A 25,278-nucleotide genomic window follows, 5' to 3' on the forward strand; every position below is an offset into this window, starting at 1 on the left:
TGGGCGGGAGGTGCGGTGGGGCGATTTGGGGGAAGGGAGCACGGGATCTGATTTTGGCGTGGAAGAGTCGACTGCTGTCTCTTGCGCAGGCTCATACGGCATCGGTAACTGAGCGAGATAGGCGTGGGAATAGGAGATAGATGGATTGATTTTTTGCCTTCTCTTTCCTCCACATAGGATACATGATGACATGGACATGTTATGAGATATCTTACATGGCACCATTGGAGGAAGCCTTAGAGAATAGGTTTTCGAGGCCATATGTGGTCTTCATCGATCTTATACCGGTCTTTGTCGGAAATTTTCGGCTTTGTCGATCATATCGATCAGTTTTTGTCATATTTTAAGCTTCGTCGAACATTTCGGCATTCGTCCAACATAACAACCTTTGAGCTTCGCTGATCTGTACCTAACATTTCTTGACATCTTTCTCACAGACGGTGCCAATTGTTGTTGCATAAATAACAAGTAGGTACGTGTACCCTTAAGCTAAGGGAAAATGGTTGAACCAACCAACGTGGGAAAAAAAAGAGAGAGAGTCTCTTCCCTTTCTAGAGTTCATCTCTGTATATATATAGAGGTTGGCATGGAGAAAATCACCTTCTGTTCCTTAGTTACACAACCCTAACAAGAGGTTTTTTTTTCAATACCGTAAAAACACAGGTCCTCATTTACACGCGCGCACTCTGCCACTCTTATTAATGCATACACGCTCACACCTAATCCCTATATGCACCTCAAAAAAGTAGGCCAGCATATATATTTTGAGATAGCGAAGTCACTACAGACATCAGGTGTTTATATATGTGCGTGCTCTCACTTTCACCCTATCGCGATGAGTACCTTTGAAAACTGGACATGCATATTTTGAGACTAACGAAATCAAGAGACGTCCTACTCTCAACAGGTATGTCGTATACTGCTGAAAGAATAATTATTCGTAAATATGAGCATATGTATTAAGTCTAAAACTTAAATTTAAGTAGATTAGATTGCACCATAAGAAATCTAACTAGTTAAGTTATCCTAAAATTTATTTAGTTGTTTCCCTTGGGGTTTCTAGCTTGTTTCCATTGCCTTCAGAAATAAGAGCACCCGCAATGGTAAAGTAAGGTGCTATCTATAAAACATGTACATCTCAACAATAGACTAAATTAATAGTAAACCATCTCAATAGTATGTCTATATGGGTATCTATAGCTCTCTAATACATTGCCTCGTTTTTCTCTATAGACTATCTCCAGGTTAGTAGATAGCTTTACTCTCTCTCTCTTCATTTAATCTCTTCCAAGTAGGAAAATATGCTGACATGGATATCTTATAGAGAGCCTATAGATAACCATTGTGGGTGCCTTAAGGATGTGTACGCTCTATCATTGACAACAATGAATTGGCTTGGTTGGGTCAGTTGGTTGACTTGGCTCGGGTAAGCTAAATAACTACACTAATTTTGTACTACTTATATTCAGCATTTGATCGTTCATTTTATTTGAAAAAAATTATTATTAGTATTTTTATTGTTATTCGATAATAAAACATAAAAATAAAACATAAATAAAAATTTATGTGTGACTATTTTTTTTTAAAAAAATATTTTTTAAATAAAACAAACGGTCAAATGTTTGATATAAAAATATATAAGTAAGGAGGTAGCAATTGATGGCTGACTGATAAGCCAAAGGACAAACACAGAAAGTCCGAATGACGTCCACACATGCACACATATGACGGCTCCGCGCCGGCCCAGTTTTCTCGGCGTCGTGGCGACCATTGCGGCATGGTATGGTATGAAGTATGAACCCCGCCGTTCAAGATCGAAGCCAAGCACAAACGGAAAAAACGCCACGGCGCAGGATGTAGAGTTGTTCGACGGTGATGTGCCATCCGTCCTCGCAGTCCATCACTCATCACTGGTTGACGATGAGCCGATGGATGACTTGCCGGCCGGCCGGCCGCCGCGGCGACGGATCATATTGCTTCCCGTACATTTTTCCGCAGAGCATTCATATCTACCCTTTCGGCCTTCCAAAAACACATAGAACAAAAAACGCCCCCGTTTTTTGTCATCCATGCATCTACCATGTAGTAGCATATGCATTTACCATCATCGCTCATATACAATTATTCATGTATGTTTTCACATCCTCGAGCTGATAGAGGTGGTTGTAGCAATAGCGGCCGTGTTTAGTTCACCTCCAACTACCCCAAACTTTCAACTTTCCATCACATTACATCACATCTAAAATTTTTCTACACACATAAACTTCTAACTTTTTAAAAAAAACTTAACTTTTTTTTAAACTTCCAACTTTTTTTCAGGAACTAAACACAGCCAACATCTCCCCGTCTTTACCGTAAAGAGAAAGGACGCCCGGTCAAGGCCGCACCGCACACATCGCCTTGCAGCCAGCCAAGCACTGCACGTACAGTACCAAAAAAGACGTACAGTACGTCGATTTCAGCCAAGCACCGGGCCGCCCAGTCTGCCCAATGCTTTGCACGAGCGCGCGCGCGCGCGCGGAATCGGAAGCGGAGGAACGTACATCGCCTTCTCATCCGTCAACTTCACGTGGCCCGCGAAGCCTCGCCTCCTCTGCTCACTTGGGCGCGGTACGATCCGCGGACTTCGCCATCGGCAGCAATAGCGCTGCCTGACGAAGCACGGCGGCAAGTGGGGAACTCGGGGCGACGCCCACACGGGTGACGTTGCCCACAGCGGCGCAGCGTGACGCCCGCGTCGTGATGTCACCGTCGAGCCAGCCCAGCCAGCCACGCAGGCGGCAGGCGGCAGGCTGCTAGCGCGAGAGCGTGGTGGGGCCGAAGAGGCCAGAAATACGGTCAAATCACGTACTACCCGGCCGGCTAATCAGATCCGTGCATCTGCCGTGTATATATTGCCTTCCAGTAGTTTCTTTTGCTGATAGGCTGATAGCCGTTACTCCCTCCATAAAAAAAACAAATATTAAAGTTTATGTATCCCACGTTCGTTGATCGTCCGCCTTATTTAAAAAAATTATAAAAAACTTAAAACGACAAGTCACGTATAAAGTATTAATTATGTTTTATCATCTAACAACAATGAAAATACTAATTATAAAAAATTTTATATAAGACGGACAGTCAAACGTTGGACACGAAAATTCAGTGTTTGTCTTTTTTTTACGGAGGGAGAACGTAATAAGGGCAAGTTTTACAGTAGAGGTGACTACCACATCCAATTTCATGCATGACATAGATAATTAAATTAAGAGGTGATACGTATAATAGGTTACCTCTACCACACAATCCCCAATATCTCTAACACTCTCACATGTTTATTGAAGTTTGTGTAGGGGTTGCCTCTTGCATGAGAGGTGACTATTTCTCTCTCATCCTTATTCTCTTCTCCACCTCACTATTTAGTCCTATGTGGTATTTTGGGGCTTGTGCTTGGATGCCCATAGTACTTACCCAAGTACAACGAGTAGTAGTCTACTGTTAGTATTATTATTAATTAATCGAGCTTAATTACCACGGGATTCCGGGCATCCGGGCGTGTGATTGAGGCGTGGGTTCACACGCACATTGATCTCACCTGTCCGTGTCGCCTTTCATCCCCGTTTCGGCCATCCACCATCTTTTGCTGCAGGCGTGCCGCGCAGCGAAATTCCTTGCGGTGGTCAAACCGATAGGGTCACTGTGGCAATCGTCGCGATCATCAGAGAAAGGAAATTCTGTCTTCAGGCTATCATGTCATGATGCACTAATCTGTAGTTAGAATCCGACCCGTTGACCTATCTTGGCGACGCTTCTGGTTTGATGGGTACTTGTGTTACTGGCTTACTGCTACTCCATACTCCATACTCACCCCGTGCTTTACTCCTCACCTATTATCTTTTTTACTACTTCTCATTTATCATTTTTTTCATTAAAGAGTATTTTTTTCGCTTTAGGTCTGATGGCTGTCTTCTAGGATATGCCTATTCGAGCATCTTCGTGCAGGCTCCGGCTCTCTAGTCTTCTTGATCTCTTGGTAGTTATAGAAGAAGCAGAACTCTAGCGTGTTTGATCTTTTACTCTCCTGGATCTTAGTGGTTATGGGGTCAATCCATCTGGAAAGTCGTCTGTGGTCTTCTGAAAAATCGTCTGTGGTCTTCTGCAGGAGCTGCTGCTTTTGGGGGGTTTATTGTTAGTGTAGCGTGGCTCTACCACCAACTTCCCACATTATTGGAGTAGCGTTTGAATAGTAGTTTTTTTCTTTTGCCCAGCAGCCTTTTTTTCTTTCTCTTTTTCCCTCCACAAGCATAGTCATGTCTAGCTGATTGTGTTGTGTAATAAAAACTCTTCATTTCTTCTAATATATTGACGTACAATTCTTTTACGCATTTACGAAAAAAAGAAATTCATTTTTTCTGGGAGTAGGTGTATTACCCTTGCCCATCATATTTTGTACTATTTTATTCTCTCAACCATCATTATTTGTACCATGCTTTGTTTTTTTACTACTTCGTTAACTTCTAAAAAGAAGCTCATAATCGAAATTGATTTTTTTCTAGGAGGGAAGGTTTATTGGTTTATTACCCTCCTCACCCATCATAATTTATACTATTTTATTCTCTCATCCATCATCATTTAACAAAAAAAAAAGCTCATAATCTCTTAGGGCCCCTTTGAATCGCAGGATTGAGAAAACATATTAATAGGAAAAACGTAGGAATTGAATGCCACACTTATTGGATTCCTATGGGATTTTGAAACACAGGAAAGTCTTCAAACTGTCGTTTGGTTAGCATACAGGAAAAACGCAGGAACCTTAGACACATGAAGAGGAAAACATAAGGTGAGACCTCATGCTTATTTTCCTCCAAAATTACTCTAGTAAGGTTCATTCCATAGGAATTTCAAAAGAATTGATAGGAAACAATCCTTTGTTTCAAAGGACTCTATAGAATTATTTCCCATAGGATAAAATCCTCTAGATTTCTTATGGTTTTTCCTTTAATTCAAAGGGGGCCTTATATTCATATACAGAGTAGTACTTTTGATTAGACACATGTCTACTTTGATGAAACACAGGTCTGGATCCAAATCACTTTTTCTTTAGAGAAAAGAGAACGCTTTTATACCATTACTGGTACAAGTAGTCAATACTGTATATCAGATTTGCTATTTGCTTGACAAATAGAGAAAGCCACACGTCATACAACACTATTGTGCATTTTGGCTGTGTTTAGCTCAGCGTAAAGTTTGGATTTTGATTGAAATTGGAGATAATGTGACTGAAAAGTTATGTGTGTATGATAGGTTGATGTGATGGAAAAGGACTGAAGTTTGGATCTAAACTTTGAATCTAAACACAGCCTTTGCTAATTTTGCACTTTGCCTATTTGGTGTGAGAATCACCGAGACAGTGAGACGTACAGCATATTGGTACGTGTGCATACAAAAACCACGCCAACCGACCGGACCAAACTTAATCAACTACGCAACCCATATAACCTAGTGCAATCATAATAGTTGCACAACACAGGGTTGATTTAATTTTACAACACACAAGGTACATACGTAATGCAAATTAGTAGTAGTACGCTTGTACGTAGTATACGATTCATGCAAAATCTAGTAGTAGTAGTAGTAGTAGTATATCCGAATCCAACGGCCTACCGATAGCCGTGGACATGCGCACCGCGACTCGTCATATGTATCGACCGAACCACATGTAGGATCGATGCGCGCCTGATTAATTAATTAGATCAAAACAGCGTGTCGACGTCAGGTTTCCGTCGTACGAGTTGCTGTCCGTGCCGAAAGGCCCCCAGAACAGCGCGTCCGTCATGTCGTAGTCCATGACGTCCAGCTCCTCGCCGGCAGCGTCGACGGGCCCGGACGACGACGACGACGCGGCGACCGGCGCCGCCGCCGCAGGCGCGCGCGCGTGCACGGCGCCGAGGGAGGCGACGTCGGTGTCGTCGTCGTCGTCGTCGTCGTAGCACTGCCGCCCCTGCAGCACGCGGGCGAGGGACGAGACGAGCACCTGGCGCTCGCGCTCCTCCATGGCGGCGCGGTGGTCCACGAACTGAGGCTGCAGGCCGCCGCCGCCGACGCCCCGGAGCCGCCGCAGCGACGACGGCGTCTCGCCGCCGGCGGGGAAGTAGTCCGGCGACGCGGCGGCGGCGGCGCCACCGTTCGTCGCCGCGTCGGGAAGCTCGGCGGGCGCCCCCTGCAGGCACGTGTGCTCGTGGGTGTAGACGACGACGTGCAGCGCCGGGACGTCGTCGCCGTCGCGCTGCTGCACGTGCTTCTGCGCGGGGCATCTGCGCTCCCGGTGGTAACTGCACCTGTAGTAGCTCCTGCGTGTTTAGGAAGAATCATCAGTATAACAAACGATTAAGATTTAATTAAGATTCGTGTACTGTATACATAATTAGGTAACCTAATCCAAGAACATGGCGGCTAGCTAGCAAGCTGGCCTGATGAGGTCACATCACAAGAAATAATTATTAGGTGATGACGTCACAAGATGCTTCCGATATAATATAACCCAAACTCCAGCTTTAAACTAGCCGAGAGCTCATAGTGATACACGCAGATAAACCACAGTTATTTGCTTGCGCTACACAACGTGACACCAGGGACAAAATGATCATGTGAAGAAAACAGAACAGCTTAATTTCCACATGACAGAAAAAAAATCAGCTTAACTTTGGTTTCTCCAACTGATAAGGCTTAACTTTATGGATGGTTTCAAACATGTGGCGATCAATTAATTCGCCTGGCTGCTCAAAAGAATCTATAAAGTTGTAGGGTGCGTGTCAAGCGACATTTTCCGTTTGTCTCTTCCGTCCCCGGTGCCACGCCTTCGCTATCCAACAAAGTCCAATCAATACATCACGAATAATACCTTTTCTCCTATACGCTGTCTCTAGCTAGCTAGAACCGTCATGGTCCAAAAGTACTCACCTTGGTTTTTTATTTACAACGAAATGGTAAATTACCCATTTTTACTAAATATATACTTTTTCTGTTTCTAAATATAAAAATTATGGCTATGAATCTGGACAAGAGAAGGTGCATGCGTATCTAAATTCGTAACCATAATCTCGTTACATTTAAAAACAAAACGAGTAGTCGCGATGGTTAATTATCTGAGCATTTTGACATGAGCAGGGTTGTCGATTAATTAATCCATGGGTTAAGGTATATGATATATCTAGCCTGCAGGCACGGGGTTGAGAAATTAATTTAAACCTTGGGAAGTTGGTGTTGTTGATCTTCTTTTGACCGTACTTCCTCCACTGGTACCCGTCGTCGTAAGGAGAGGCTGTCAATAATCTCCTGTGGATCAATGCACGGGATGAATCAGATAAACTCGTACTCAATTCCTATAGCATATTTAACCCAGCTGATCTTGTACTAATTGATTAGCTAGCTACTAGTTCTGCGGCTGGAAGCTAGCTAGCTAGGCATTTATTTATGCTTCCAGTATAACTGTATAGCACGTGCAGAATAACTCACTTTCGCGGGACGTTGTCCTCTCTCGCCGCGCGCGGTGGTGGTGGCGAGACGGCTGAGTCGGCCGGCGGCGTCTCGTCCGGTTGTGGCGGCGAGGCGGACGGGGAGGCGCTGGCCATGATGGAGAGGCAGACGGTGAAGGCGCGGGAGACCTCCCCGAGGATGAATGTGGCGGTGGCCTCGGCCTGCCCCTGCCCGCGCAGCGCCCGCAGCGCCTCCGCCCGCAGCCGCGCCGTCAGCTCGTGCCCGCGCGTCAGCTCCCTCACCACCGCCTCGTGCTCCTCCCCCGCTCCACCACCCAACCTGCTAATGCCACCGCTCCCGCTAATTCCACTGCCGCCGCCGCCGCTCGCGGCAGCAGCGAGGCGGGATTGCGCCTGCATGGTTCGTGTTGTTCGCTTCGTTTGAATTCAGTTGGGTTGGAAGCGTCAGCGATGGATGGTTGGTGGCGCGGCAGAAGTAGAGGAGGGCGGGCGGGTGTTGGGCGGGCTCGCTGTTATATAGGTGGGGAGAGCAGCTAGCTAGCGAAGCGAGGTGGATGGGCCGGAGGGGATGAGAAGGCTCGTGGGAGGTGCACCAGCTCAGCCCGTGCTGGAAAACGCTTTAACGCGGAATGGTGGACTTATCTACGACCGTACAGCGAGTCCTTTCTTAATGCTAGCAAGCGCTACGTGAGCGAGTAGAGACAAAGGGAATTTTGCATCCAAGCACTTTGGACTCCAACATAATCGCAAGTATGTGCCTTCAGCTTGAGTTTCCAGAGAATGTTTGTTTTTCAGGGGCAATTGCATTATTTCATGTCTGCTGCAATAATTACTGGGCTTAGAAAATAAGGACTAGATATACAACTTCCATAGAAAACTCATCCAAAAATTTACAAATGTAACTTAGGATTTGTTCTCTTCCAAACTTCTATTTTCTGATTTTCCACGCGCACGCTTTTTAAACTGCTGAACGGTAATTTTTGCAAAAGTATTCTAAACGAAAGTTACTTTAAAAGATTATATTAATAGAATTTAAAAGTTTTATTAAATAATACTTAATTAAGCACGCATTAATCTACTGCTTGGTTTAACGTGCCCGTAGGAAGGGTTTCTAGCCCTTCCCACCGAATACAGCCTTATAACATAAGCTTGCATGCAACTATAATATAATCCATATATAACTTTCATGTAACTAATACAAAAACAACACTTGCACAGTGGTAGCACATGCGAATGAGCGCTCATCGCCGGTCCAAATGTTCAACCCCTGACTCTCTCTTTCTTTTTCTTTGTATATATCTTTCTCTTTTTAACATATTACCACAGTAGGAGCCTATCTTGTTATTTCCCATAAAAGAAAGGAATTTTACGCTCTCTTTGTTTTCCTTCCCAACAGAAGAGAAAGGGGAGGGCACCATATGCTGTATTTGTCATTAGGGCGTTCACAATGCGCGTGCGTGGCGTTCGGCTAACCCGAGATTCTCCGCCAACTCGGCTTGGAGCGTGACCGAACAAGGTTCACGTAGCCCACACTGGGCACTCGTTCTTCGTTAGAAAAGCTGTCGTGCGACGCAGGGAAGAATGGCGCGGCCGCTCTGTGGGGGTCATGGCCTCGCGCTTCGTGGCCCCGTGCGATGCCGGAGAGAGCTGCTACAGTACCGGAGAGGGAACCTCGTCGCCGCCCCTGCTCGTCATTCTCCTCTCCGCGCCGCCGAGCTCGTCGGCCAGTCTCTCCGATTCGCAACTGTGACATGCTGGCCCAAGGCTTGATAGATTAATAGAATACTCATAACAACAAGTTTGCAACTTCTTTTCTGGAAGCCAATCTCCAAAGAACTCTGTGGTTAAGCGTGCTTGGAATTTTGGGATGGGTGACCGACCAGGAAATTCTTTTCAGGTGCACAAGTAAGGATAAAGTGTGCAGAAAAGACTTGTGTTGGTCTGTGAAGGCAATCTATATCCAAGAAAAGCTGCCAGATGTAAGTGGGCCTGACCTGAGAGGGGTGGGACGTTACAGCAACAGAGAGGGATGTCGCGCCGGTGCCGGAGGGAAGAAGGGAGAAGCCACGGGCCGGATCTGGAAAAGCTGCCAGATGTAAGTGGGCCCAGCCTGGGAGAGGTGCGACGTTACAGCAACGGAGAGGGACGTCGCGCCGGTGCCGAAGGGAAGAAGGGAGAGGCCGCCGCAAGCCTACCATGGAGCCGCCGCCAGCATCGTCATCGAGCCGCCGGCCCATTGCTGCTTATCGTGTCCAGATTCGGTGAGTCACAGGCCGGATCTAGAGAGCTCGGTGGAGGGAGAGGCCGGAAACAAGGAGGAAACGACGGAGAGAGAGGTCGGAGGCAGCAGCCGCCGCAAGCCGTCGAGCTGGGCTCAAGCGGCGTCCACGATTGAGAGGCGCTGACAGGGAGGGGGAGCGACGGAGAGGAGGGAGAGCTGCACCGACGGTCGGGAGAAGTGGAGTTGTGCCAGTGATGGTGGGGAAGGAAAGGAGACATGTCGGCGTGGGGAGGTTAGGGGAATGACCTGGGGAGGGGAGAGGGAGGCCGGCGTACTGTGGGAGATTAAAGTTTGTTATGTGTGGCTTCATTCACTTTTTTGTCTATGTCGAGCACATGGTCACACGAAACAAGCCGGATGCACTGCTAATGCCCTTATGTGACCAACAGTGTGCTAAAAGCAGCGATCAATCACACATTGTCCCCACCAGTAAGTCATCCGGGACTTACTGGTTACAAATAGACTTCCCAGCCATCGTATTATTTGCTTCATTCAAGTTAGTACAGTCAATACTACACCCTTTCCTTCCTTTTTTTTTTTCCTATAGGAAGACTTTACTACTCCCTCTCTAGGGGTCGGTTTCACTGTCCTTGGCCGACTCTACAAGCTTTACTGTTGAAATTTGACGATGACTCCTTTTATTTTTTTTTCTTCAGAAGTATAATATTTTGACATCTTCAAGGTACGAAACGTACGTAATCTTGTACTATCCCAAAAGTTCTAAACAATACATAGCACTCCACACATCATGCAGCGCCATTTGTTGGTCCCCTTTACCATAATCAGTCGATTAGTCAGGTCTCGCCGGCCCATTTCTGCCTAAGCCTGATGATTGCTACTCCTGCATGTCTAGCTAAGCTGGTCATTAGGAGAGAATTTGTTGAACCGCGGTCCCGTTGAATGAAACCGTGCAAACAAACTCGGCTAGCTAATCGTGCTACACGTGCGTCCCCCCCGCCGTAACCTATGACATCGGACCAACGGACAGATCGGCGACAGGTTCATGCACACGGTTTCCTGCAAAAATGTGTGCCGCTCCAATGTGTGCTGCTGCCTACCGAGACACGATGTGACCTTCAGTTACTGCAGCACCGGCCATTTCATGGTCCCGGGTCTCGAAACAGAGGTTCATTTCCATGTTTCTGTCTGTCTTTCTGATAGAGATATTTGGTGACCATATTGGTGTCGTCCCGGATGAACTGTGCAGCTAGCCATTCACTGAAATGGCGTCCGAGTTCTCTTCAGAGAATCTCGAGTTAATTACCGGGTCAGTTATAAATTGTTACTGCAATTCCATATTTGCATGGCATGTCGTATCAACAGAAACTGAACGCTGGCAACGTTGGTCTGGGGACTCTGGGCGTCTGGCTGGTCACAGAAGAAACTCACCAAGTTGGTTTAAGAAACACGATAATTGCCAAATCAATGACCTGCCGACCATCATCTCGCCGTTTCTTCCGTACATGCATGGCCGTGGCTCGATCGTTAAGTCGGCATCAGCTGGACAATTGGACGAATTCAAAGACGCTACATTTGACATGGTACATATGGCACAAGCAGACAGCTGAAACAACACCAGTCTTACTTTTGAGTAGCGTCACTTTCTTGGCTGGTAATTACCAAGGGCTTCATGGTTTTACTGGCCAAAGCGCGTGTTAAAATCATTGAGCTAAGTCAGACTGACACTAATTTTGTTAGATAATGGAATAGGAAAATATTAGTGTCAAGCTGACAGTAATATTCCGGTTCCCTCTATCCCACTAAGTCGTTCAATATTTGTGATCGATCACCGTACGATTTCTAGGGATTATTGCAAATCAGGCTAATGCATCTAATTAACTGAAGTCTACCTAGAAAATACAATTAACAAAGAGTATTAATTAGTGGGTACGTACCTAGGGTTTCCAATTGATGCCAGATCTCGACCCCTAGCAGTCTAACATTTTTTTTTGTCAATTTTTGATCAAATTTCATCCGAATTTTCATGTTTCCAATTTGGATTCTAAAAAATTATTCAAAATTACATTCATAATCTACTTTCAACCCGTGTCAAAACCTCGAGATTTCGTGCATCGAAAATATAAACCCTAGGTATCATGGTCATTTTACATGACTGATATGTGTGAGAATTGCTACAAATATAATGAAGTCGACGAAGCGAGTAGTCGCTTAGTTGCCGCGTGCCATCGCGTAAGCATCAGTCAGTAAGTAACTCCGAGCTCGTCGCACCGTCCATGGAAGCCATTTTCCAGGGAACACATATATATTATGCTTATATTGACAAATGCGAAGATCTGGGTCAAAACTACTCCTACAGAAGAGAAATTCTAATTGGTCAGTAGAACGTCAGTGCGCGTGTTCGCAGTTTTTTATACTAGTATATATTCATCAACCTTAAAAACAAACTAGTATATATTCATCACAAGGGAGATTTAATTTCCCCGACCGGTTTTGGTCAAAACGCACGTACGTGTGTTGCAGAACAGATTTCTGTCAGAGACCTCAAGCTACAGCGACTTCATAGCGGTTTATAATATAAATTGCAGAGATTTTGAGCGTTGTTTTGTATTGTTGCGTGAAACTAACTACGCATGCGTGGATGGAACATTCTAAAATGTGATGGGCCCTCGCCATGCAATCTGCTGGAGTTGACAGAGAAAAAACTGGCGGGTCAAATGCGCTTGCCGGTCCAGGCCGTAGAAAAACCAGACCGTGCACGGGTCTTTAATTATTCAGCTTGTCTATGCCTATGCGTCATCTCTCCCACGATTAGCCTGAGTCGGCCTAGCCGTCAGATGCTTCGAGCACGAATCTTGAGAACACGGGGGGAAGAAAGATCTGGAAAACATAATGGTGCTAGAAATTCCTGACCAATTAAGTGAGTATCATTTCTGTAAGGATGGATTATATTAAGCCGTTTTCTATTTTAGCCATATATAAATTTGACTTATTTTATAATATTATTGACGTCGTATTAAAGATGTCATCAAATAGTTAAATTTATAAATAAAAAAATCAAATAATCAAGAACTATTTTCTAGAGATGATATCGTTTCCAACCGTTTTCATTTTATCTTGGAGAGGTTAAGAAAGAAGCACTCAGCCGTTGGATGCACATCCAACAGCCTGGAGAGGTTTCTAAGTCGAGATCAGAGCACTAGCAACCAACAGATACCAGGGCCAATGATATGAGATAAGAGAACATCAGCGTCATGTTAGAGCGCGTTAGGGAGACTGGTTAAATCGAATCTAATAAATCTGAGATCAAGTTGCACATATGCCCAACGACCCGTACTATTATTTGTCCAAGTTCGGTTCAATCTTGGTCCAATGTCAATAAGGAGATCCAACTTATAGAATATGTCACTCACCAGCTACATGCTGAAAGCGGTACTGATCCGAGATATTAGTTAATTACTAGTACAAAACGAGTTTAATTAGCACTAACTAGGAGTATAAGCTAAACCTGTTTAAGCCGGCCCGAGCGTTTCGCCTAGAGCTTATAAGCCGTAGCAAATTAATATTAGAAAAAGAAAATTATAGGTAAAACTTTTTATGTGTATGTTTTTATTGACTTAAAACCCAATGTTAAAAAATAAAATAAGTACAAGATTGAAACTAAAATCAACTTCAAATTAACTTTTAAAATTTAAATTTTGACTGCAACCGGTAATCTCGAGAGTTGCGGCACATGTCCCGTTAGACCGTAGTCCTGGTGAGAAAGCATCACTATCCCCGTTATATAATTTTTTTTTCCCTAGACCTTCCTAGTCATTGTTCTCACGTCCCAATGAGAGTCAGCGTACGTTAAATATGATATGAACATGGCATGTGTCAACTTGTGCAATGGAAAAAAGGATTAGACCCAATCACTCCGGGTTGACACGTAAAGTATTACGGTGTAGTTAGACACAAAGCTGGAAAGAATATCCACTTTTATAACCTCAGAATGGCATGAACGACTGAAAAGACAAATAGAAATGCAGTGTACGACTTTTATTGTAGACAATGAGATGCAATGTACTTGGCGCAAGATTTGCGAATGCTGAATGATTCTTTTTTTCTTTTTTGGAAGGTCAACGCTGGATGATTCTTAAATTGGGGACAATTTACACAGTGGTACATCGAATGATTTACGCGCAGAGTTAGGAGGTTACGGTGTAGTTAGACATAAAGCTGGAAAACATCCACTTTTATCACCTCAGATCAGAATCGCATGAACGACTGAAAAGACAAATATATAGAAATGCAGTGTACTTTTGTTGTAGACAATGAGATGCAATGTACTTGGCGCAAGACTTGCGAACGCTGAATGATTCTTAAATTGGAGAGAATCTACACAGTGGTACATCGAATGATTTACGCGCAGAGTTAGGAGGTTATGTTCGTTGCATTGAAGGGTTCCCTTTTTTGGTGACTTTTATTTGGTAGAAGACCCCAAAAGGCCAAAACTCGTCTGCAGTTAGCTAAAAGTTGATCTAGAAAAAAAAAAGTTAGCATCTGATACATTGAACTCGAATCTGAAACGTTTTGGAGCCATCTTGACCTGAGAGAATCTGTGATATACCTGTGTTGTGATTGATCGATCATAATTAAACTCTGCTCTGGGCCTCGGGTACGTGTGCACGTGTGATCGTAATATTTGGTTTACTGACGAGGGAGATTTAGGCGTTGATCACAATCTAGAAAAGCTTTAGACCCTATTTAGATGGTGTTAAAACTTTTAAGTCCCTATCACATCGGATGTTTGAACACTAATTATAAATATTAAATATAGACTATTAATAAAACCTATCCATAATCTTAGACTAATTCGCGAGACGAATCTATTGAGCCTAATTAATCCATGATTAGCCTATGTGATGCTACATTAAACCTTCTCTAATTATAGATTAATTAGGCTTAAAAAATTTATCTCGCGCATTAGCTTTCATTTATGTAATTAGTTTTATAAGTAGTCTATATTTAATACTCTAAATTAGTGTCTAAATATAGGGACTAAAGTTAAGTCCCTGGATCCAAACACCATCTTAGGCGTTGATTAGTGGCTGAGAATTGAGATGACCCGCGGGAATCGATCACACGTATCTCAGTTAGTTCTAGGAAGAAACCAATTATTTACTCCGCCTAATATTATATCTAACTATATATTATTAAAACAATTTAAAAGGAGGCACCATATTGTACGCTAGAAACCATGATTATCATTAAGGTTTTTAAAATGAGCTTTTTTTTTACTTTTTAGAAGTCCCGCCAACTGTCGTGATTATGCTCTTAACAGTCTATCCGTCGTCCCTTCTTTTAATCGTCATTGGGATTATATTTGAGATTTCGTTAATAGTTTCTAGATGTCCCATCAACTGCCGTCACTCACTCCTTTATAGGCCAGTTGCTTCTCCCATCTTTGTTGTTATCGTTGTGCTTTATATGAACTTTTTTTAAAAAAATTCCATATTTTTATTCCGATATTTTTATTTATAAATTGTACTCCTACTTAAAATCTTATAATTATTTTCTCTCTTCATAATTTATTTTAGTTGTTATTCTGAATTTTAATTAATCTCGGTCATGTGTTCTATATGGTTTATTCTTTCAATAGTTTTTATTTTTTATCACGAATTTTAGTTATTTATAAATTATATCTATAGTTGAACTCTTATTCTTATTTTTCTAATTACAGAATTTATTTTACTTTTTCTTTCGAACTTTAATTAACCTTTAACCTTGTGTTCTATATGGATTATTCTTTTAATACTCCGTCCATTCCATAATATAGCAACCTGGTATCTATTATAATAAATTTAGACACCCTCTTGTCCAGATTCATTATACTATGAATTCATATCCCATCTGATATTGCTATATTATGGGACGGAGAGAGTATTTATTTTCTATTTTATATTTTAATTTCAGTTGTTTCAAAATTGTATTTCTACTTGAACTCTCTTTTTTATTTTCCTAATTTTGTATTTTATTTTATTTTTTATTATATATTTTAATTAATCTCGTATTAGTTTCTCAGATGGATTCTTCTTTCAATATTGCTTATTTTCTATTCCGAATTTTAGTTATTTTGAAATTGCATTTCTACCTAAACTCTTCTTTTCTTTTCTAATTTTGGATTTTATTTTATATTTTATTCTGAATTTTAATTTCTCGTATTTAATTCTTATTTGGACTCTTGTTTCAATATTGCTTATTTTTAATTTCGAATTTTAGTTATTTTTAAATTGTATTTCTAGTTGAACTCTTATTTTTCTTTTTTTTCTAAGTTTAAATTTTATTTTTAATTTCAGTTATTTTTAAATTGTATTTCTATTTGAACCTTTTTTTCCTTTTATCCGATTAATGTGGGAATTTTTATTTCCTTACCATGAACTTGGTGTCTCCTTAAGGGCAAGTTTTATGGTAGAGGTGACTACCACATCCAATTTCATATATGACATACATAATTAAATTAAGAGGTGATATGTATAATAGGCTACCTCTATCACATAATCCCCAATATCTCTAACACTCTCACATGTTTATTGAAGTTTGTGTAGGGGCTGTCCCTTGCATGAGAGGTGACTATTTCTCTCTCATCCTTCTCTCCTCCACCTCACTATTTAGTCTTTTGTGTCATCTTAGAGTTTGTGTTTGAATGTCCATAGTACTTGCCCTAAGTTATCTATAGATACTCCGATACTTCGATCAGTTTGATGAGTAAAATTTTAGCACGACACTTCGAAAAGTTCATCACCGAGAAGTTGGCTACTCTAAAAAAAAGTTAGCATCTGGTACAGTGAGCTCGAATCTGAATCATTTTGGAGCGACCTTGACCGGAGCGAATCTGTGTGGTACACTTGCGGTTGTTATTCGGTCAATCCCAATCCCCTGCATGCGCCCTTCCCTGCGCGCGTATGCATGTGATCGATCGATCATGAGCTCTCTGCTCTGTACATCTGGTACGTGTGCACGTGTGATCGTAATCTTGGTTTTACTAAAGAAGGAGATTTAGGCGTTGATCATTAGTAGAAAAGATTTAGGCGTTGATCTGTTCCTGCCAACGACGACCCGGGGGGAATCGATCGCCCGTATCTTATTGAAACCAATCGAACAATCTATCTATTAACTTATTAAAGTAATAGAAAAATAAGCATCCACGTTGGCTTTTACGGTCTAGAAATTATTATATTAATCGGAGAAAAATAAAAACAAATTCCATATAAAAATACAATTTAAAAAGTAAGGAATATTGGAAGAGGAGACTAGAAGCCTCCATGCTCGCTCTCCCGGCCTAGAAATTCTCATATTTAAAAAATAAAAACAGAGTCTATATAGAATACAATTTAGAAATAGCTAAAATTCAGAATTTAAAAAATAAAGAATATTAGAAGAGGAGACTAGAGTTCATGACGATATACAATTTAGAACTAATGAAAATTCGAAATTAAACAATAATAAAATTAAAATTAAATTAGAGTCCATATAGAAATACAATTTAGAAATAAGTGAAATTCGAAATTAAAAATTAAAAAATATTAGAAGAAAAGTATAGAGTGCATATAGAAATATAATTAAGAAATAATAGAAATTCGGAATTAGAAAACAACGGATATTAGAAGAAGAGTATAGAGTCCATATAAGAATTTAGAATGAACTAAAATTCGGAATAAAAATTAAAATTAAAGATAGAATTTAGAGTCTATATAGAAATATAATTTATAAATAATTAAAATTTGAAATTAAAAAATTTATGGAAGAAGAGTCTAGAGTCAATATAGAAGTAACTGAAATTCAAAAATAAAAAAAAAGAATATTGAAAGATGGGTTTAGAGTCCACATAGAAAAACAATTAGAAATAATGAAAATTCAAAATTTTAAAAAAATATTGAAAAAAGAGCCTAGAGACTATATAGAAATACAAATTACAAATAACAAGAATTCAGAACTAAAAAAATGAGGAATATTGGAAGACGAGTCTGCAGTCCACATATAAGAATAAAATTTAGAAATAACTAAAATTTGATATTAAAAATAATTAATAACTATCACGTATATACAATACAGTATGAGACAGTGGTAGTTTAGTAAATTTAGTATAAAATTTAAAATTATGTTATCATTTTAATATATTTTAATAATAAATTGAGAAAACATATATGTGGCCACCGTGCTAGTTCTGGGCTGTTTAGTTGGCAAAAAATTTTGCTCCTGTATATCACATCGGATATACGGACACATATTTGAAGTATTAAACATAGTCTAATAACAAAACAAATTACAGATTTCGCTAGGAAACTGAGAGACGAATTTATTAAGCCTAATTAATCCGTCATTAGCAAATATTTACTGTAGCACTATATTGTCAAATCATGGCGCAATTAGGCTTGAAAGATTTGTCTCGTAATTTTCTGACGAACTATGTAATTGATTTTTTTATCTACATTTAATACTGTATGCATGTGTCTAAATATTTAAGGTGACAATGTGAAAAATTTTGTTTTGGACTAAACAGGCCCTCAGTTGATCAGATGAGAGATCCACATGGAACACAGGACTCTGAACCATGTGATGATGTAACGTGGCGACGATCGAGGACACATAATTAAAAACTTGGCCGCGACACGTTTTTGGCAACTGCTACGCGCGGCCGTCGTCGTGACTCTCGCCATAGTTTTATCATCATCATCAGCGATCGATCGATCGAGTAGCCGAGTACAGTGACCGAGTAGCACTAGTGTACAGTGTGGCTCCTCGCTCCATCGATGGGTCGCGACAACGCCATAATTGGGGACATCGACAGAGTAGTACGTACTGTAGTAGCGGAAGGGGAATCACGTTGCGGCCAGGTGATCGAGCTGCCGAAGCCGAGTGAAGTGGCGGGGCGGAGATCTCGTTGTCGATCGCGCAGCAGCAAAGCGGGTGCTCGGTCGCTGAGCCTGATTTGCTCCCTTGTCAGTCGCGTTGGTTGGCCTTGGGCCCTTGGGCCCGTTGCGACCGCGGCGTTGGTTCGCGCGGGGTTCCTTCCCACCCCGCGTTGGTGGGGGCGGGGCTCTATAAATACGGGACGCGACGCGATGTGCGGGGTCACTTCACTGCACGGCGTCGCGGTTTTTCCAAGCTGAGAGTTGTCGTGCGAGAGTGAGGAGCATGGCGATGCTGGGGAGCTCGTCGGCGGTGGTGCTGGAGCTGATGACGATGGGGTACCAGTCGGCGGCGTACCTCGGCGAGCTGCTCCGGGCGGCGTCCCCGGCGCAGGCAGGGGATGAGCAGCAGGAGCTCGCCGCGGAGATCCTCCGCTGCTGCGACCGCGTCATCGCCAAGCTGAACCGGGGAGGAGCCACTGGTGCTACTACCGGCAAGAAGCGGAAGGCGGCGGAGTCCGCCGCCGCCGCCGCCGTGACCTCCCCTTCTCTCCCCGTCACGCCGACCAAAAGAAGGTGAGGGTTCCCCCTTATTGTTTTTTGGCGCGGCTACCACGAAAACCGTGTGGTAACCGCGAGACATATCGTGGTATCAAAAATTGAAAAGACCATGTGGTAACCACGAGACATATCGTGGTATCAAAAATCGAAAAGGTTACCGTGCATGGTAACCGCGATAATCGTGTGGTAACGGTACGGTTTTGTACTCTATCATGCAAGGTAAGGTAGTAACAGGTGATTTCTTGGTTTGGCGCAGGGCGCGTGGCGCGGAGGCGGTGAGGGAGGTGAGGAGCGGCACGACGACGGACGGGTTCATCTGGAGGAAGTACGGGCAGAAGGAGATCAATGGCTGCAAGCACCCGAGGCTCTACTACCGCTGCGCGTTCAGGGGCCAGGGCTGCCTCGCCACGCGGCGGGTGCAGCAGTCGCAGTCGCAGGACGACCCGGCCGCGGCGTTCGTGATCGCCTACTACGGCGAGCACACCTGCGGAGGCGACGCCGCCGCCGCCGCCGCCGCGTGCCGGGACGGGGAACTAATGCCACCTGCCGTCATCAACTCCGGCGCGTCGAGCTTCGCCGCCGCTTGGAACATGGCCTCGCGTGAGCCGGTGTCGTCGCTCGCCGTCGAGCGGAGGAGCTGCGACGGCGACGCTCCCAGCGAGACGTCGCAGGGGTGGTCGCCCTCCTTCTCGTCGGAGGTGGAGCTGGACGTGGTGGGATTCGACCTCGCCGGAGCCGACTCGTCGGCGTCGCCGGTGTGGGAGTTCTTGAATGGCAGCTTCGACTGGGAATCCGTCATCAACTCCCTCTGAATTTTCGATGCTTCGTGATCAGTAGCACACCAGCTGCCCCAAGAGTGCAGTAGTCTTTGCAAAACGCACAAAATTTCGCGGGAACTATCGAATTTCCCGCGTTTGCGCTTAAGTTAATAGCCTCAGTAGTTCGTCAGATAATCGCACGCACTATTTTAATTCAGGAAGGGATTTAGATTGACAAAGTATATTAGGTGAGAGTTAATATGGGAGAATTCGTAATGAAGAGTTGAATGTGTTGACGTACAGGGGAAAAACACATGCTAAGAAGAAAAATGGCAGGTGAAAGGGGCAAGAAATGGCAAAGCTGAGCAACAGAGCAGGTAATAATAGAGAATTGCTACTCCTACTACTTGCAAGCATATATGTCCAGAAGAGCAGCCAAAGAGAACACAAGACCGTCAGCTTGACGCATAACTGACGCACTTCTGATGGTAACAAAAAACCGGCCACCATGTCCCATGTGAACGAATGGATTCATTAGTTGTAATAATGGTAATAGTAGTGACACTCAATTGCAATATCATGCTTGGTACAGGGTTAAGGATCAGATGGTTAGTTTAACCACCAATAGCAACAAGCTGAAACGAATACTGGTTTTGCTGGATTTCACTGGATGTTGTTGAATATCACAAGCTTAGAGCACAACAACGTTGCATCAAATAAACAGAAGAAACAGAAAACAGCTAGGTACATCTATGACCTTTGGAGGTCAATTTCTTATTGTTGTTCGAGGCGAATGTGTATATTACATGGGGAGAACAAAGGAGCGCAACTGCGAGGCCGAGTATGCATGCAAGTCGTCTTCTGAACCCAACCGTCAAAGTCCACAGCCACTTGGGGACTAAAGACAAACTAGGGTTGCTTGAGTTTGATGGGGATGGAAACGGAAAGCAAATGGGCCAGTCAATCTTCAAACCCAAGTTCCTGTGATCATCTGATTCATCCAGGGTGATGTGTAACCTAGAGAAATGCCATGTTGTGAGTTCAACGACAATTGGTTTTATCATTTATGCGTAACATCATGTAACTAGTTCAGTTATCATTTATCAAAGCACATAGGCAGTGTTTATAGACCTATTTGTATACTGTACATGCATGGGAAAATAGCATGAAAGTAAAACTGTCAAGTGTTACCATTAGTTCTCTGCAGTACTCTCGGAGCTTGGACCTTTGTGACCACCAGTCATAATACGATGAGTGTAAAAGGCTGTCACCGCCCCACTGCAGAACAATTCAAAACTAGTTTAAAAAAAATAAAGGTTTTCATACATACAACAAATGTATTTCTTCTGTATAAGCTTAAAATGGCCATAGTGGCTAGGACCCCAATAAAAAAAAACTGTGATATGTGACACGCCCCTAAAGAAATAAAACACAGCACGATAACCACTGAATGAACAACTTCAAAATGAAACCTAGTAAGTCATTGGAGATTTGGAATAATCATGGCCAAATATATTGTTTGCCATCAACTACTTACAGGTCACTGCATTTAAAGGAACATTGCTCATGTTTGGTTTGACAAGTTTAGTTTTGAAGCAGCACACAACGTGCCAACAGTTTTATTACTCCCTCCTTCCAAAAGTCTAAGACCTATTTCTTTTTGCACCAAGACCAAGAAGCAATTAATTCATTCACTATGTGATAAAACCAATGAACATACAACCAATAAGTAATAGAATGACTTCTTGGGAATTTAATTTAGCACATGGTGACTACAAATAGGACTTGGACTTTTGGAAAAACCAAAGAATGAAATAGGTCTTAGACTTTTGGAAGGAGGGAGTATAAAAAATGGAACTATTAACTGTGGAAAAAAGAAGGCACTCAGGTGATATTCAGCGAAAAGTAGTATTTGTGACAGATGTAAAAAAAAAAACTGTCAGACTGTCACATTGGATTGCAGTCTAGGTGATAGATACAGTTTGGGGAAATGTACAGTAAATAAGAAGAAATCTATAAGAAAAAACACAGGATAACAGGAACATCAAAGGCATATGGGTAAGAAAATTCTTGTATAATCAAGGCAAATTCTGTATAAGGAATTGACGCTTAATAGTCATAGAAAGAAACTGTTTTTAAGAAATCTCATCGTAGGAACCAAAAATATGCAAGGATCACCACATTACATGTTAACACATTGCTAGATGTCTGTTAGTCAATATCAGAGCAAGTACAAAAATTAAGCATGCACTCACCTGAGAAGGACCACGAAAATATTTGGAAACCACCCATACTACACCATATAACAAATAAAAAAAGGTTAAAACTAAATTATGGTGGTGAGAACAAGTATGAATATTAGAATTTAGCAATGCAATTGAAGGCAAAGAAAGAAATCATACGTGGAAGAAAATTAATAATTCCCTGAAGAAGATGACACTTGCAATTGCTGCATGAAAGTCAAATATGTCAATAAATTTGCAATGTAAAAGGACAACAATCCAATGACTTGGTTCAGCAAGCTAAATCATGGGTTCATTTTTCAATGTAAAATGATGATGAATTCTTAATTTCCAATTAGATAATAGCTAGAAGTCTGAAATATTCATACTTGTCATCCCTGTTTGATTTAACTTGAACTAATATGGATATATCCAGTAACTAGACATGTCACATAAAAACAGAGAACATGAGTATCAAGGATCAACACAAGAGACCAGCTATGCTACTCTTATGCCACTTAAATTATGAAAAGGGCATACAAACTGAAGAGAAGAAAAGACAGAAGAAATGAACTAACCAGCTTGTCCTTTCAGCAGAAGACGAGGACGACGGCCACCTGCTCTTTGAGATCTCAAACTTGAGATGCCCATAGCTAACAGCGCAAAGCCAAGAATAATACCAAAACGAATTGCAGATGTCCTCCCAGTAAGCATGAAGTTCAGGAAACCTCCTACGGTAAGAAAGGTACCTACAAAAAACAGGGCAGGTCCATGAACTAAAGTTGAGAACCTACATAACAAGGCAGCATTAAAGTGCCTACACAACGAATGACACACTCTCTCGGTTTATTACGTGTTTGTCAATTCCCCAGTATCGAATTGATTATCAACGGAAATTCTACAAAGAAAAATATGTAATGCATTTTAGTTACCAAAGGGAATGCCCACGTGATAATCCTCATACTCTGATATCTTCAACTTGCCAAGAGAATTGAATGTCTCGTTAATATCCTTAATTGAGTCTGGCGAGTTTTGAGCCGCGAGTTTTAGATACTCCTGTCCCTCCTCACCAACCTCTGTGGCAATCACGCTGAGATCCTTCTGTGCTTTGTCTGCGTGGATCTTCAGCTTCTCTGAGGCCTCTAATAGCACCTCCCTTGCCCTCTGGGAGTAGACACCATACGCCTGCAATGTCAGGCCGTGCATTCGCTGCGCCTCATCCTTGAACTGCTTAAGCATCTCCTTCCACACTTCTTGAGCTTCCTCAGGCTTCATCTCACCCTTCCCTTTTTCCTTGTCATCACCCGATTCTGAGCCCACCTGAATTCAGGCAAACTCAACCACATAAGTTGTGAACTCTAGACAAATGTTTTAAGCACCACAATTTAGCAACAGAATAAACAAGGAATTTGCCACAAGAACTCAGTTCAAAACCCTGACGAAACGCACCGACATTAGTCAAACATGGGATTTATTTAGCGCAATGAACTGATCAAGACATTTGGCATCTCAAAAAGCGCATTAACATTAGGCAAAACTGTTTGGTATGCATTACGTATTTACGCTTCGAAATAGTCAGACAAAAATCACTTGACGCAGCAAAAAATTGTAAAAGCACACCGAGATTATGTCATCCGCGCATCACGCACAGAAAATGGGAGGGGAAAAAAAAACTAGTCAACCAAATAAAACCACACAGATCGGATTGACAGTAACAAGAGGAATACGATAGAAGCAGCCACCAGCGGGTAGGATCTCGAAAGGGCGAGACTACTCACAGATTCCTCTCCGGCGAAGGTGGCGATGACGCGGCGAGTCCGCGGGGCGCCCCATCCGGCGGCGAGGCGTGACCCCGCCGAGAGCGCCCTGAGCGGGGCGTCGAGGCAACGGCGGCGGCGGGTGGAGGGGGAGGAAGCGGTGGCGCACGCCAGGCGCAGGAATGGGGAGGAGGAGGCGAGCGGGTGGAAGGCCCCCACGCGGGCGGCCGGCGCGGGGGAGGCGGAGGCTGCCGCGGCGTGGACGAGCGAGGCGGCCATGGGGGGGGGGGGGGGCGCTCCGCGGCTGCGCCCCTCGGGGAAAGCGGGCGGCGGCGGCGGGGACGCGACGGCGGAGGCGGGCGGCACGAGGAGAACGCGAGGAAAATGGGGGAAGAAGAAGAAGAAGAGTTTGGTGGGGTTTTCGTGTGAGGGGGCTTTCGGTTTCGGAGCTCTCGGAGGTGTTTGTGTAATTGTGTTTGGTGGGCTGGAATTCGTTTCGTTTTCAGCTGTTTCAACCAGGTTTTTTAAGTGGACGTTCTGTCAATCAAACCTTTGGCCTGTGCTCGCGGCAAGAAAATATGCGCCGTCCATTGGTGTAGTAACAGTATTTCACTCTCGAATCGGATCCTCTACATCGAGCAAGAAAAATGCAGTGAAGCTACAGTACATTTTGTTTTGGCCGTTCAATTTATATCAGTAAATAGTCCAGGTGATATGCATATAAGCGCAGGGCACGAGGGCCAAAGCGAGAATTAACGTGGGGGCAAATGGATGGTTGCTTGAAAACACCCAAAGATCACAATTAGATGTATCTCTTTTGCTCATAATTATATGCACTCCATCTCTTTGCTCAAAGGACAAAGGTATACTTTAAGGTGACCATGCCCAATGTTGATTGCTTCAACAAGTTAAAAGATCACATAAGCATAAGCTAGCACACGTCTCCTACAGTAGAGATTGTCTGCTGTGTACTGCTGATGCAGTGGCAGGCACTGACGTGTGGGGGCAGACCAAAACAAAACCGTAAGAAGCCCTGTGGATGTTATAGCTGTTTTTTTTTCCCTGAATCTGAAACACTAGAATACCTAACCGATTGAATCTCAACTATGAGACCAGCCTGAACTTTCTTTTTCAGATACATACCCAGTTTCATTTCAAACACACAGATTACAATCGATTCCTTTATTGATTACCGCAATCAAAGCTTCTCCAGGAGGGGCATTTGCCCTCCTCATGGAGCAATGTCAGCACGATGGATACAAAGAAAAAGACTCAAGACATACATTGCTTATGCCAAGCTGTTGTATGTGAGACATAAGACGGAAGGCAGGCAAAAAGAACTCCACAAGAAAGAAATCGATACTCATGGCCTCAT

General features: G+C 43.0%; 3 protein-coding genes across 3 annotated transcripts; 1 reads left to right on the forward strand and 2 right to left on the reverse strand.

The window, feature by feature from the left end:
- Positions 1 to 5,058: 5,058 nt before the first annotated feature.
- LOC127767915 (transcription factor WRKY19-like) lies at positions 5,059 to 7,944 on the reverse strand. Its single transcript, XM_052293405.1, has 3 exons — positions 7,495 to 7,944; positions 7,228 to 7,314; positions 5,059 to 6,329 (listed from the first exon to the last, which is right to left on the reverse strand). The coding sequence occupies exons 1-3, from the start codon at positions 7,872 to 7,874 to the stop codon at positions 5,720 to 5,722; spliced, it is 1,077 nt and encodes a 358-aa protein (XP_052149365.1). The 5' UTR covers positions 7,875 to 7,944; the 3' UTR covers positions 5,059 to 5,719.
- A 10,903-nt stretch (positions 7,945 to 18,847) lies between these two features.
- LOC127774281 (transcription factor WRKY45-2-like) lies at positions 18,848 to 20,090 on the forward strand. Its single transcript, XM_052300521.1, has 2 exons — positions 18,848 to 19,181; positions 19,423 to 20,090. The coding sequence occupies exons 1-2, from the start codon at positions 18,892 to 18,894 to the stop codon at positions 19,976 to 19,978; spliced, it is 846 nt and encodes a 281-aa protein (XP_052156481.1). The 5' UTR covers positions 18,848 to 18,891; the 3' UTR covers positions 19,979 to 20,090.
- A 470-nt stretch (positions 20,091 to 20,560) lies between these two features.
- Positions 20,561 to 24,369, reverse strand: LOC127774271 (protein FATTY ACID EXPORT 3, chloroplastic). The gene is made up of 7 exons (XM_052300518.1): positions 23,925 to 24,369; positions 23,079 to 23,466; positions 22,725 to 22,895; positions 22,327 to 22,373; positions 22,180 to 22,217; positions 21,116 to 21,202; positions 20,561 to 20,941 (listed from the first exon to the last, which is right to left on the reverse strand). Exons 1-6 carry the CDS (start codon positions 24,180 to 24,182, stop codon positions 21,118 to 21,120), a joined length of 987 nt encoding a protein of 328 aa, XP_052156478.1. The 5' UTR covers positions 24,183 to 24,369; the 3' UTR covers positions 20,561 to 20,941; positions 21,116 to 21,117.
- Positions 24,370 to 25,278: the final 909 nt, after the last annotated feature.

The sequence above is a fragment of the Oryza glaberrima genome, chromosome 1 (genome assembly GCF_000147395.1).
Source record: "Oryza glaberrima chromosome 1, OglaRS2, whole genome shotgun sequence".
In the NCBI taxonomy this organism is placed as follows: domain Eukaryota; kingdom Viridiplantae; phylum Streptophyta; class Magnoliopsida; order Poales; family Poaceae; genus Oryza; species Oryza glaberrima.